This window comes from Protomyctophum bolini (genome assembly GCF_963924005.1).
Source record: "Protomyctophum bolini genome assembly, chromosome: 5".
NCBI lineage: Eukaryota > Metazoa > Chordata > Actinopteri > Myctophiformes > Myctophidae > Protomyctophum > Protomyctophum bolini.
This window is the reverse complement of record NC_137866.1, coordinates 24316799-24329152: the sequence shown is the minus strand read 5'-3', so window position 1 is coordinate 24329152 and position 12354 is coordinate 24316799. Positions and strand designations below refer to the sequence as shown.

The following is a 12354-nucleotide window of genomic DNA, read 5'->3' as shown; positions in this document are numbered from 1 at the left end:
ACATCTAAATAGAAATAGATTGAAATAATTTCAGGTCATTGCCCACTGTCTGAAATTACAACTGCATGAATAGGTGGTGGTGGTGTTGGTATGGGGGAGGGGGGCTTTGTTTGCCATCGTGTTCAGAGAGTTATTAGGCTTTGTATAATCACATATCAGACGAACATGCTCTGTGCATGTCCGTGTTTCATGGCCGCCTTGATGCTTTTCCAATGGAAGTCACGCGGTTTTGACCAAGCGGTTGTGTCTGATGGGGGGAGGGGGGGGGGTAATCGAACACAGGTGTTCGGTCAAACCACGTGACTTCCATTGGAGAAGCATTGGGGCGGGGCCATGAAACACAGGCGGAGCACGCAGCACAGTTGTTCTTTATGTGTGTACGAAGCACACACACACTTGCACACTCAACACTCCAATTTTATGTTCCCTAACCTCTCTCTCTCTCCTTCTCTTGCACATCTCAGGGCATTCTGGGAAGTCTTAAAAGTGGCAAGTCAGCTCTGGTAAACAAGTACACCACAGGCAGTTATGTGCCACTCGAGAAACCTGACGGTGAGCGACATCACAGAAACACTGCACTGCCTGCACGTCGTGACTCATATACTCATACTAGATCAAAGCTATAGGGCAGCTCAGTGGCCTAGTTGGATTTGTAATGTATTCTCTTAAGTGCGGAGTGCTAGATCTAGAACTGTGTGAGTGTCCATTTTGGGGCGGGAACCCCTTTTGGTGTTTTAAACATTGTGTTATAATTTAGCTATTGAAAAATAGTAGATCTACAAGCTCATAGCGCACCACCGAGTGGCGCTCTACGAGCTTGTAGGTCTGCTATTTTTGAAAAGTCGTGAAAATGTGGCGCAGATCTTTGAATATATATTTCAGAGCGAACATTTCTAACTAAAATATTTGCTTCTGGGTGGGGGGTCCCTGGAACAACATATTTTTTAGATGGGGGTTCCATGGCCCAATAGAGATAATTCTGGGGGTCCTTGACATGAAAAAGGTTGAGCACCACCACTGACACAGAAACATGGGTTTTTCAGAAAACTATTAGGATTTAGAAGCCTTTTTTTTTAATCGACCTCAGTCCAAAATGGGTTAAGTGCGGAGTGCTATAGATCTTTAACTGTGTGAGTGTTGTACACTTAACAGAGTTCAATTTACACCCAGTGTGTGTGTGTGTGTGTGTGTGTGTGTGTGTGTGTGTGTGTGTCTGTGACTGGTTCCTCATTGTCCTCGTCAGGTGGAAGGTATAAAAAGGAAGTGCTGATGGACGGACAGACTAACTTGCTACTGATCCGAGAGGAAGCTGGACCTCCTGATGCACAGGTGTGTGTGTGTGTGTGTGTGTGTGTGTGTGTGTGTGTGTGTGTGTGTGTGTGTGCGTGCGTGCGTGCGTGCGTGCGTGCGTGCGTGCGTGCGTGCGTGCGTGCGTGCGTGCGTGCGTGCGTGCGTGCGTGCGTGCGTGCGTGTGAGAGAGAGAGAGAGAGGTAGAGAGAGAGACAGAGACTTTGGTTATGCCTGTTGATTCTTTATAGGCCTCAACCCCATTCCAATTCCTCTGACCTCATCAGTTCAGCAGCTGGGTGGACGCAGTGATCCTGGTGTTCAGTCTGGAGAACGAAGCCAGTTTCCAGGAGGTCTATCAGCTCTACAGTCAGCTCAACGCCCACCGCACCGACATCCCCATTATCGTAGTCGGCACCCAAGGTCAGCAGCACACTGTCAAATAAGTGTTCGTTTATAACTTTGAGAGCGTACAAATGTATAACCAAATGGGCCATTTTGTACATTAGGGCCTTGTCTTCCGTCTGGCACAAAGTGGCGGTATAACAGGCAGCGATGTTAACGACATCTTGCGTTCCGCGCCATGTGTCATAGATCAGGGGTTCTCAACATGTGGGTCGCGACCCCTCGGGGGGGTCCCCAAATTCTTAAAAAAAAAAAAACTGAATGGCTGGAAAAAGGAAATGAAGAGTTTACATATAGTATACATGCATACACCTTCCCTAATGTATATCTGGTTTCAGTATTTATTTATGGTGTATCGTCTCTATTATTAAGGTTATTGTAGCAGTCCATTTATATTGGGGGTCGGGAGGGGGCGGGGCAGGGGTCCCGACACATTGACAAAGCATTTCCGGGGGTCCCCGGGGGCCAAAAACCCCTGCCATAGATCATCACTCCAAATAGAGCCCTCAGAGTTGCAAAGAGATTGAATGGACAAAAGCACAAAACAACACAGAAAAAATAAAACACCAATGATGTTGCTGTGTTGTCTATGAGTATGTGAGATATAATGAAATTATATATGAATATGCCATACTGGCCCATACAGTAATAAATAATAATTGATTATGTTTTACATTGTGTTGGTATACTTTGTCCTCACAATTGCAAGGCTCCATCCTGACCAAAACCATTCTTGACTGACTAATAGTAATAGTGAACATTGCAGACAAAGTGAATGGTTAATTTAATTGGGCGCATGAGTCAAATTGCTTAGTCAACATAATTGGCCCTGCAAATAGCTCTAGAACTAGAGCTATTGTTTACAAGAAAATAATCATAGCTACTCAAAAATGGTCAGATCCAAACGCTTTAACAGAAATATGGACATTACAGACAAAATAGGCTGTTGATATTACAACAGACTGTAGTGAATTGGTTTAATCACATTGGCCCGAGGTCTATACTGACAATACAAAGCATCAACAGTGTACCAAATATTGGATAGACTCGTTTTACTGTTACCACCCAATAATAGGTCTGAGATTTTACCTTTTCCCTCTCGGTTTTGGTTTCAGACAAAATAAGCAGCTCCAACCCCCGTGTAATCGAGGATCAAAGAGCCAGGCAGCTGTGCATCGATGTGCGTCACTCCTTGTTCTATGAGACATGTGCCACGTACGGCTTCAACGTTGACCGCGTCTTCTCCGAGGGTGAGCGAAAGAAGATCTTCTCTGCAGCTACATTACATTACTGTTTGCCATCACAAAATACTTATTTCGTCACCATGAATATTAACCAATTTTTGGGGCGGGAACCCCTTTTGGTGTTTTAAACATTATGTTATAATTTTGCTATTGAAAAATAGCAGATCTACAAGCTCATAGCGCGCCACCGAGTGGTGCGCTACGAGCTTGTAGGTCTGCTATTTTTGAAAAATCGTGAAAATATGGCACACGTCTTTGAATATATATTCATTCAACTCAAATCTTTGCTTCTGAGGGGTTCCTGGAACAACATATTTTCAGATGGGGGTCTGCGGCCAATTACATATATTTTTGGGGGTCCTTGACATGAAAATGTCGTTCTCATGATAATGAAAATCTAAAAAATAATAGCAAAAAATAGTGTTTAAAAATATTTCTGCCTAATGATGATGTCACTGGAAGACGGTTTCTAAACTGCCCACATCCTTCCTCTGAGACACTGCAGACTGAGTAGAGACCTATTATATGAAGATAGGTTGAAAAGTGGTGAAGTGGTCCTTTAACATGTTATTTATTAGTTTCCATTGGGTGACTATGGATCAGTTAACCACTTAAGCCCTATCATGTGCTTCATCGGACAGCGGTGTAAATACTGTACAAATAACAACACATCGACAAGCTCAATGACAAGCTTGCCATTTTTAGCCATTTTTAGCTGTTCACGAAAAGTGTTCAATACGTTTTAATTTCCTGAAAATGTTTGCCTGTATAACGACGTGGCCAAAACAGGGACGGCCAGGGTTAAAGTGTTTAATGATATTATAGTGGAACCCTCTTATCATCATTACACTGTCCTCCCCTCACAGCCGCCCAGAAGATAATTGCTCAGAAGAAGCAGGCGGCCCTCCTGGCGTCCTGCAAGTCTCTCCCTAACTCTCCCAGTCACTCTGGAGGCTCTACCCCAGGGTCAGCGTCTTTCCCTGGTCAGGTAAAAAAAAAAGCAAAGCGCTTACGAAACATGCAGGGACAGCTGCTGAACAACCTTTCTCTAAAAGCTCAGCATGCCAATTTCTAACTTCCACAATCAGCTTTTAAAACCCATTCTGGGCCGGGAATCCCTTTTGGTGTTAGCATTATGTTATAATTTACAATTTACAATTTAGGCATTTAGCAGACGCTCTTAATCCAGAGCGACTTACATTAAGCAAGAACAAAAGCATGGGAATACATCACATAAAGACATTTATCATGAAACATGCGTAGCTAAGAAAGTAACAGTGGAATATCTATAATGAAACTATACATATAAGCTATACATCTATACTACTATGCTACACATATGTACTATGACGTGCTATGACTACTAGAATTGCTATCTAAGGGGGTGGGGTAAGTGCTATGGGCCATGATGGAGTCTGAAAAGGTGGGTTTTCAGACTACGGCGGAAGATTGGGAGTGATGCTGCAGTTCTGACTGCAATGGGAAGTGCATTCCACAGTTTTGGAGCCAGAAGGGAGAAGAGTTTGGGACGTGTGGAGCGTTGTCCCGGCGTTTTTAGTGAGGGTACTTCCAGCTTCCCTGCGTTGGCTGATCTGAGTGAGCGGGAGGGTTTGTAGGGTTCGATCATACTTGCAAGATATGGGGGAGCCATACCTTTGGTTGCTTTGAATGCCAGCATCAGGGTTTTGTATTCTGTGCGGGCAGCGACCGGGAGCCAGTGGAGGGAGCGGAGCAGGGGGGAGACATGTGAGAATTTTGGCTGGTTGAAGACCAAGCGAGCTGCAGCATTTTGGATCAGCTGGAGAGGCTTAAGTGCACATGCTGGTAGGCCAGTAAGGAGGGAGTTACAATAGTCAAGTTTTGACAAGACTGTTGTCTGGATTAGGAGCTGGGCTGATTCCTGGGTGAGGAACGGTCTAATTCGTCGTATGTTATAGAGTGTGAACCTACAGGATCGAGTGACAGCTGTGATGTGAGTTTTGAACGAGAGCTGACTGTCCAGGACAACACCAAGATTCCTGGCTGTTGGGACAGACGTTACCAGGGCGTTGTCTATGGAGATAGTTAGCTCCCGCATAGGGCAGGACTTAGCTGGGAAGAAGAGAAGCTCAGTCTTGTCTGGGTTCAGTTTGAGGTGGTTGGAGGACATCCACTGTGAGATGTCAGCCAGGCATGCGGTGATGCGCTCTTCCACCTGAGTGGCAGAGGGGGGGAAGGATAGAAACAGTTGTGTGTCATCGGCGTAGCAGTGATAGGATATATTGTGAGCAGAGATGATAGTGCCAAGGGATTTAGTGTACAGTGAGAAAAGGAGGGGACCAAGAACCGATCCCTGTGGGACCCCAGTTTGGAGGGTTCGGGGGGATGATAACAGACCTTTCCAGGAAACCTGGTAGGTCCGGTCGGTGAGGTAGGAAGAGAACCACTTTAGTGCCGTTCCACCGATGCCTAGATCCGCTAGGGTGTCTAGGAGCAGCTGGTGGTTCACTGTGTCAAATGCTGCCGATAGGTCTAGGAGGATCAGTACTGCAGAGTGGGAAGCAGCTTGGGCAGCATGTAGTGCTTCTGTGACTGCCAGCAGGGCAGTTTCTGTGGAGTGGGCCTTCTTAAATCCGGACTGGTTGGGATCCAGCAGGTTGTGCTGTGAGAGATGGAGAGAGAGCTGGTTGGAGACAACACGTTCAATGGTTTTAGAAATAAATGAAAGGAGTGATACCGGTCTGTAGTTCTTGACATCTGAGGGGTCAAGAGTTGGTTTCTTGAGGAGTGGTGTTACTCTGGCTGACTTGAGGGCAGATGGGACACAGCCTGAGGTTACTGAGGTGTTGATGATGGAGGTGATGAAGGGGAGCAGATCAGGTGCGATGGTCTGGAAGATTGGAGACGGGACAGGGTCAAGAGGACAGGTGGTAGGTCTAGAGGATGTCACTAGTTGTAGAACCTCGTCTGTCACTAGTTGTAGAACCTCGTCTGGGGAAAGAGGAGAGAAGGAGGACATGCATGGTATGTTGGGGTTAGTGTTGGTTGAGTCAGATGCCACTTTATGTGGGAGGGGAGGAAAGGAGCTGCTGATATCATCAACCTTCTTCTCGAAGTAGTTGACAAAAACCTCAGCAGTGAGGGATGCAGGTTGAGTGGGGGGAGGGGGTTTAAGGAGGGAGGAGAAAGTGGAGAAGAGCTTCCTGGGGTTAGAAGAACAGGATTGGATTTTGGTGTGGTAGAAAGAGGTTTTAGCAGTGGTTAGTGAGAGGGCGAAGGCAGAGAGGAGTGAGTGAAAGTGGGAAAGGTCATCTGGTAGCTTTGTCTTGTGCCACTTTCTTTCGGCTGCCCTTAGAGGTGTTCGTTCAGATCTGAGAGTTTCAGATAGCCAGGGAGCCGGTGGACATGAGCGAGCTGGCCTGGATGAGAGCGGGCAGTGTTGGTCGAATGCAGATGAGATAGAGGAGAGGAAGGATGAGGTTGCAGTGTCAGGTGAGAGGGAGAGGAAGGACTTCAGGGAGGGTAGAGAGGAGAGAATAGAGGATGAGAGGGAGGAGGGGTTTAGGGACTTGAGATTGCGTCGGGAGGTGACGTTCGGAGGGTTAACAGGTTTAGGCGGGAGGGTGGAGAGAGAGAGGGAGAAGGTTATGAAGTGGTGGTCAGACCTAATTAAGGGGGTAACAGAGAGTGTGGAGGGAGAGCAGGCTCTGGAGAACACAAGGTCCAAAACATTACCAGCCTTGTGAGTGGGAGGGGAGGGAGATAGGGAGAGGTCAAATGAGGCCAGAAGGGATGTAACGGGAAGATACTTCTCTGCGGTAGGAAGGTTGAAGTCACCCAGTAGAATCAGAATGTTATGCTTTAGCTATTGAAAAATAGCAGATCTACAAGCTCGTAGCGCGGCACTTTGTGCCGCGCTACGAGCTTGTAGATCTGCTATTTTTGAAAAATCTCAGAACGACTGACATAGAAACATAGCTTTTTCAGAAAACAGACATTTTTAGAATCTGATCTCAGGTCAAACTGGCCAGGGGACTATGAAATTAAGTTTCACAGTATAAGTTATACAGTTTCAGCAGAGATGGGAAAGTGAAAAACCTTTGTAGTCCTCTCGTGAGGCTATTATGCAAGGGTAATGAAGCAGTCAGGCATTTGTGTTATACGTTTTTCCACTAAAGCTAGACATTGAATAAAACACTGCTAGCACTCGACTGTCAATATTAAAGCAATATCTCATTGTGTCAGAATATTGAGCACTCATTTCACCACATCAGAAGTAGACCTTTGAGGCGTTTCTCAACGTTAATATTTGCAGAGAATCAAAGGTACTTTTTTATGCTACTTTTCATAGTATACTGGAAAGCAAGTGAAATATAACCATCATAACTACATTATCAAATTAAATAGGACAAAGTGAGCCTCAGTACTATATTCTCCAAGATCCCACAAGAGTCAGAGTGACACATTACAAGAGGTATAATGTACTACAGGTGTAGCTGCTTTAGGTCTCTATTTCCCTTCTCACAGTACAACAACACATTCTCTACATGCATACAAACATATTACATTCATACCATGACTCATTACCCATATGCATTGTTCACCGACTTCTAAAATGCCACGTCAATCATTCATTGTCCATTTTGCTTGATCGATTTTGTTTGATTCTGTTTCATCTCATGACATTCTCGTTCTCCATCTCTCTACCCTCATTTCCATCCCTGTCTCTCTCGTTCACCCCTCCTCTCCTCCTGTAAAACCAACCAGGCCAGTAATGGTCAGAGTGAGCACCCCTACTCCCTCCCCTCCACCCCTGTGTTTGGCCACAGAGAGCTACGAGTCGTAGCAGGGGGTGGCGAGGTGGTTGGAAGTAGTATACTAACCTCCCGCTCCCTGAAGAACATCCCCCACAGACGACCTTCCCTCTTCAAGGTCAGTTTGTTGTGTCTGTCATCATGCCTTCAGGCCTCCTGTCATCCAGTGTTGTTTTCGTCGACTAAAACTAAGACGAAAAATGTTCGTCGAATACCTTTTTTCACTGACTAAAACTAAATAAAAACTAAATAAAAACGAATCTATGATGATTAAAACTAAGACTAAATATACTGACAATTTCGTCAACAAACTAGACTAAAATGTTAGGAAGGGACTAGTGGACAAGAGATCCAGTTTTATGCTGGGTTGCATGTCATTATAGCAGATATACAACCAAAGTGTAAAATATGTCATTGCAACGACATCAAGGCCTGTCAAAACCCATTTTAGTCGACTAAATCAACTGTAGATTTAGTCGACTAAAATCGTATGACATTTAGTCGACTAAAACTAGACTAAACACTAGAACATTCCAGGTGACTAAAATGTGACTACAACTAAGTGAAAACTATTCAAGAGACTATGACTAAAACTAAAATAGAAATTTGCTGCCAAAAACAACACTGCTGTCATCCCACATGCCACCCGCTGTCCTCTTGTTGACTTGACCTGCATATCCAAATCCCTCCGCAACTCTTTCCATTCAAAATGCTGTCTTGACCTTGTTCTCACCTTGTCGTTTAACTCCTCTTAGAACCGCGATGAGAAGAAATCCGCCGACGCTAAAGGGGACCTGGGCAGTGGACGTGCCATCCCCATCAAACAGGTTGGTTTGATGTTGTGACATCAGCCAGGGGCTGTATTTTGCGTGTCTTAAGTACCAGGTCTTATTCCCTAACTTGAGTAAACTAAAGACCTGGAGGCGTGGTCAATGCTCTTTGGACACTCAGAATAGCCAAATGGCATTGATCACGCCTCCAGGTCTTTAGTTTACTCAAGTTAGGGAATAAGACCTGGTACTTAAGACAAGCAAAATACAGCCCTTGCAAAAATCTAAATCTAAATCAATGTGTTTCAGTATATTTTTCAGAACAGAATTCCCTCTTCATATGTGTAGTGTAGTGAAACAAGCGGAGCAAAAATCTACTTAATTTGTTTTGCCATACATAAGCAATAAAGCAAGCAAAAATAGTTGTTTTTCATCTTTTCATCATTCCCAAGGGTGCGCTATAAATAATAGCTTGAGCTGTTATTGTTAGATCTGTCGGACTGCTCTTTCTGAGAGTTACATTGCTAGACAGACAGACAGACAGACAGACAGACAGACAGACAGACAGACTGACTGACTGACTACTGTTTGACTCCCTTTTGGTGTTAGCATTATGCTATGCTTTAGCTATTGAAAAATAGCAGATCTACAAGCTCATAGCGTGCCACCGAGTGGCGCGCTACGAGCTTGTAGGTCTGCTATTTTTGACATAGAAACATATAGCTTTTTCAGAAAACTGTCAGGATGTGGAAGACATTTTTAGAATCTGATCTCAGGTCAGAACGGGTTAAGTCCAGCGGATAGGAGACGATGAACAGGGAGCTGTGGTCAGTGCTTTATGTGTGCAGTGCAGTGACCTCGGCCCCTTTGTTTCTCACAGAGTATCTTGTGGAAGAGAAGTGGGAGCTCGCTGAACAAGGAGTGGAAGAAGAAATACGTCACTCTGTCCAACAATGGCACGCTGTCCTACCATTCCAGCTCCAGTGTAAGAGAACGCCACGCACGCTCCAGATCAATATGGTGGTAAAACACAGAGAAATAGCAGCTAAAGGCCTGACAGCTTTCACAGTGAAACAGTGAAAAGGACGCTCACGTTTGTTTCCCTTGTAATATATAGCCTAGGATCGGACAGGGTTTTCATTTACAGTCAGAATTGCTGTTCAGAACAGGTCACTTCTTTCAAAGTCCTAAAGATTCTATATACAATACTGAAGGATCATCGGCCATATTGACATGGTGGTCATTTTGCTCATACTCGGAGATTGCCATTTATATTAGCTTCAAACAGTTATGATGACATAGAGACATGTCCTGATACTTGGGGCTCCATTTTCGTCACCGCTAAACCCCTCATCCCTAAACTTCTTGGCCTTTTTTTTTTTTTTACTATTTTGAAAAACATTTTTGAATAGTTCAACTAGCCAATCTACATTGACACGTTGTGAGCTTGTAGACTGGCCATTTTAACTATTCAAAAATGTTTTGCAAAATAGTAAAAGAAAAAGGCAAAGAAGTTTAGGGATAAGGGGTTTAGCGGTGACAAAAATGGAGCCCTTGGTGTTCAGAAAAGACGTTTACATCCTGGTCATACACATACTGTGGATTCCTGAAGAAAGTATAGGGCCTGATTTGTGATCGTTGAACCATTCCAGGACTACATGCAGAATGCTCACGGGAAGGAGATTGACCTCCTGCGTGTGACAGTGAAGGTTCCAGGGAAACGGCCTCCCAGAGCCGTAGCCCCGGCAGGAGGCTCCTCCTCTGGGCCCTCGGCCCCCCCCGGCGCCATCTCTGTACCTGGAGTCAATGGACTGACAAAGGACATAGCGACTACTGAAAGCACCAGCACAGGTATACTTTTAGCAAATTTGTCTGAGCAGCTGTGTACGTAATTAGGGCATTCACTTCTAGTCATTTTTACTAGTTGACTAGTTGCCTATAGTTTAAAAACGGTGTACATTGGTGACTATAACTATAATCTACCTGATGTTGAGGCCTACAAAAACCGGGGGGGAAATAAATACACCTTTTTTCTAGTGGATTTACTTCCCCAGTAAACATAGGTAATGCAGCATCACAGTGGGTTGAAGTATATAGACAGCAGTGAACTACAGTCTTTTCACATTTAAAATGACGTTTATAAAAGGTAACTGAGCATAAATGCTTAGAATGCATCCCAGTGCTTCTCAATAAACTGTCCGTGGACCTCCCCGGGGCCCTTGGGGGATTCCCAGGGGGTCCCCAGTAAACTAGTCGACTAGTAGTCGACTAGTTGCTTAATGCCCTAGCCTAGTGCGGATGTGCGTCCGTGTGCACGCATGTGTGGGTGCTGTTATAGTGTTTTTCTTCTCTTTTTTTTTTGTTTTTTTCACTTAATTTTTTATTGTGTTTAATGTTTCTAAATGCTGCGGTCTATAGACTGTTTCTATAGACTGCTCAGCTCGGAACTTCCGTCCCCTCGTATTTGGATGCTTCTAAAAATGTATTGTTTGTGCAGACAGTGAGCATAGTTGATTTAGCCTGAACCCAAATAGTTCCAAATAGTTCAAAGTGGAACATAAATTATATAATATTGTGTTGCGTGTCAATTCACGTCATCATACAGTACATCGTATTGTATGGTCTCTCAACTCATATTATATCTCATATATCGGAGAGGGCGCTGCTTTTCCTTTTCTTTGCCGATGGGTTCCCAGATTGTACATTCACTATTCGTTTTCGGTGCGCAAACAGAGACAACTCACTTTCTGTGCGCGCTGAGCGGCTGGGCAAGAGGCCAGGTTGTATACCCAGGCCTGTGGAATTCATAAGCAGTCATCATAGTAGCCAATTTGAATGGAATCTGTACAAACTGACAGATATTGATACAGAACAATATATTGCTGTCAGGTGGAAATCTTGTATGACCAAAACCATTCCTTTACGAAATATATATATAAAAAATAAAAAATAAACTTAAAATAGCCTATCTAGGGGGCGCCCGCTGGCCAAGTGGTCCGGGCGCATGCCACTATATAGGCTTTGGCCTGACAGCGCGTTGCGTGTTTGAATCCCGTTCATGACGACCTTTGCTGCATGTCTCTCCCCTTAATCTCTCTCTCCCTCTTTCCTGTCAGTCTTCACTTGATACTATCAATAAAGGCAGAAAAGCCTAAAACAAATCTTTAAAAAAAAGAAGAAAAAGCCTATCTACAAGCTCGCTCACAATGCATCATATTCATATCTCGACACATTGGGAGCTTGTATATCTTCTATTTTTTTTACTGTGGACCACCACCGCCGCAAATATAAATGCAGCTGGTGATAATATGACTATGTCATCATTTCTTGTTTTTTGGTGCATGACACCCGCACAGAACTCAGAGTAACTGGGGTTTCATCAATTACCTGCTGCTTTCTCTCTATCTTTCTGCCAGGTGCTCAGCTCTGTCCTTCCACCCTGAGTGTTGTTGACGACAGGACCGGTGTGGTGTCTCCTCAAGGAGACAGAGGACTCCAGCGATGTCCTTCCACGTTGTCCACCAAGGCACAAAGTGTTGGTATGTATACTAATAATAATAATAATAATAATAATAAAACTTTATTTGTATAGCACCTTTCATGACATGGCTCAAAGTGCTTTACAGAGCAATGGAGAAAGAAAAGCAAGGCATAAACATTAGAAAACAAGCAGTAATGCAATACAGTGAGGACATGAATAACAAAAAAATAAAAGATCAATTAAAAGCAAGGGTGTAGAAGTGGGTCTTGAGTTTGTTCCATGCCGTCGGCCCGTAGAAGCAAAAAGCTGCTTCCCCGTATTTTTTTGTTGCCATTTTTTTTAGGCAAAGCGAGCAGGCCAGCAGTGGAAGACCT

At 44.3% G+C, this 12354-nt stretch overlaps 1 protein-coding gene across 2 annotated transcripts in view; it reads left to right on the top strand.

Annotated features, from left to right (window-relative positions):
* agap2 (ArfGAP with GTPase domain, ankyrin repeat and PH domain 2) overlaps positions 1-12354 on the top strand; it is a 31150-nt gene that overhangs the window by 10907 nt on the left and 7889 nt on the right. For both annotated transcript variants that reach the window (XM_080764414.1, XM_080764415.1), the window contains exons 3-12: positions 465-552; positions 1244-1329; positions 1575-1710; positions 2808-2942; positions 3803-3924; positions 7683-7847; positions 8485-8556; positions 9380-9484; positions 10152-10350; positions 11916-12038. In XM_080764414.1, the coding sequence (XP_080620540.1) occupies positions 465-552; positions 1244-1329; positions 1575-1710; positions 2808-2942; positions 3803-3924; positions 7683-7847; positions 8485-8556; positions 9380-9484; positions 10152-10350; positions 11916-12038 (1231 nt within the window). The remainder of the gene's footprint in view (positions 1-464; positions 553-1243; positions 1330-1574; positions 1711-2807; positions 2943-3802; positions 3925-7682; positions 7848-8484; positions 8557-9379; positions 9485-10151; positions 10351-11915; positions 12039-12354) is intronic.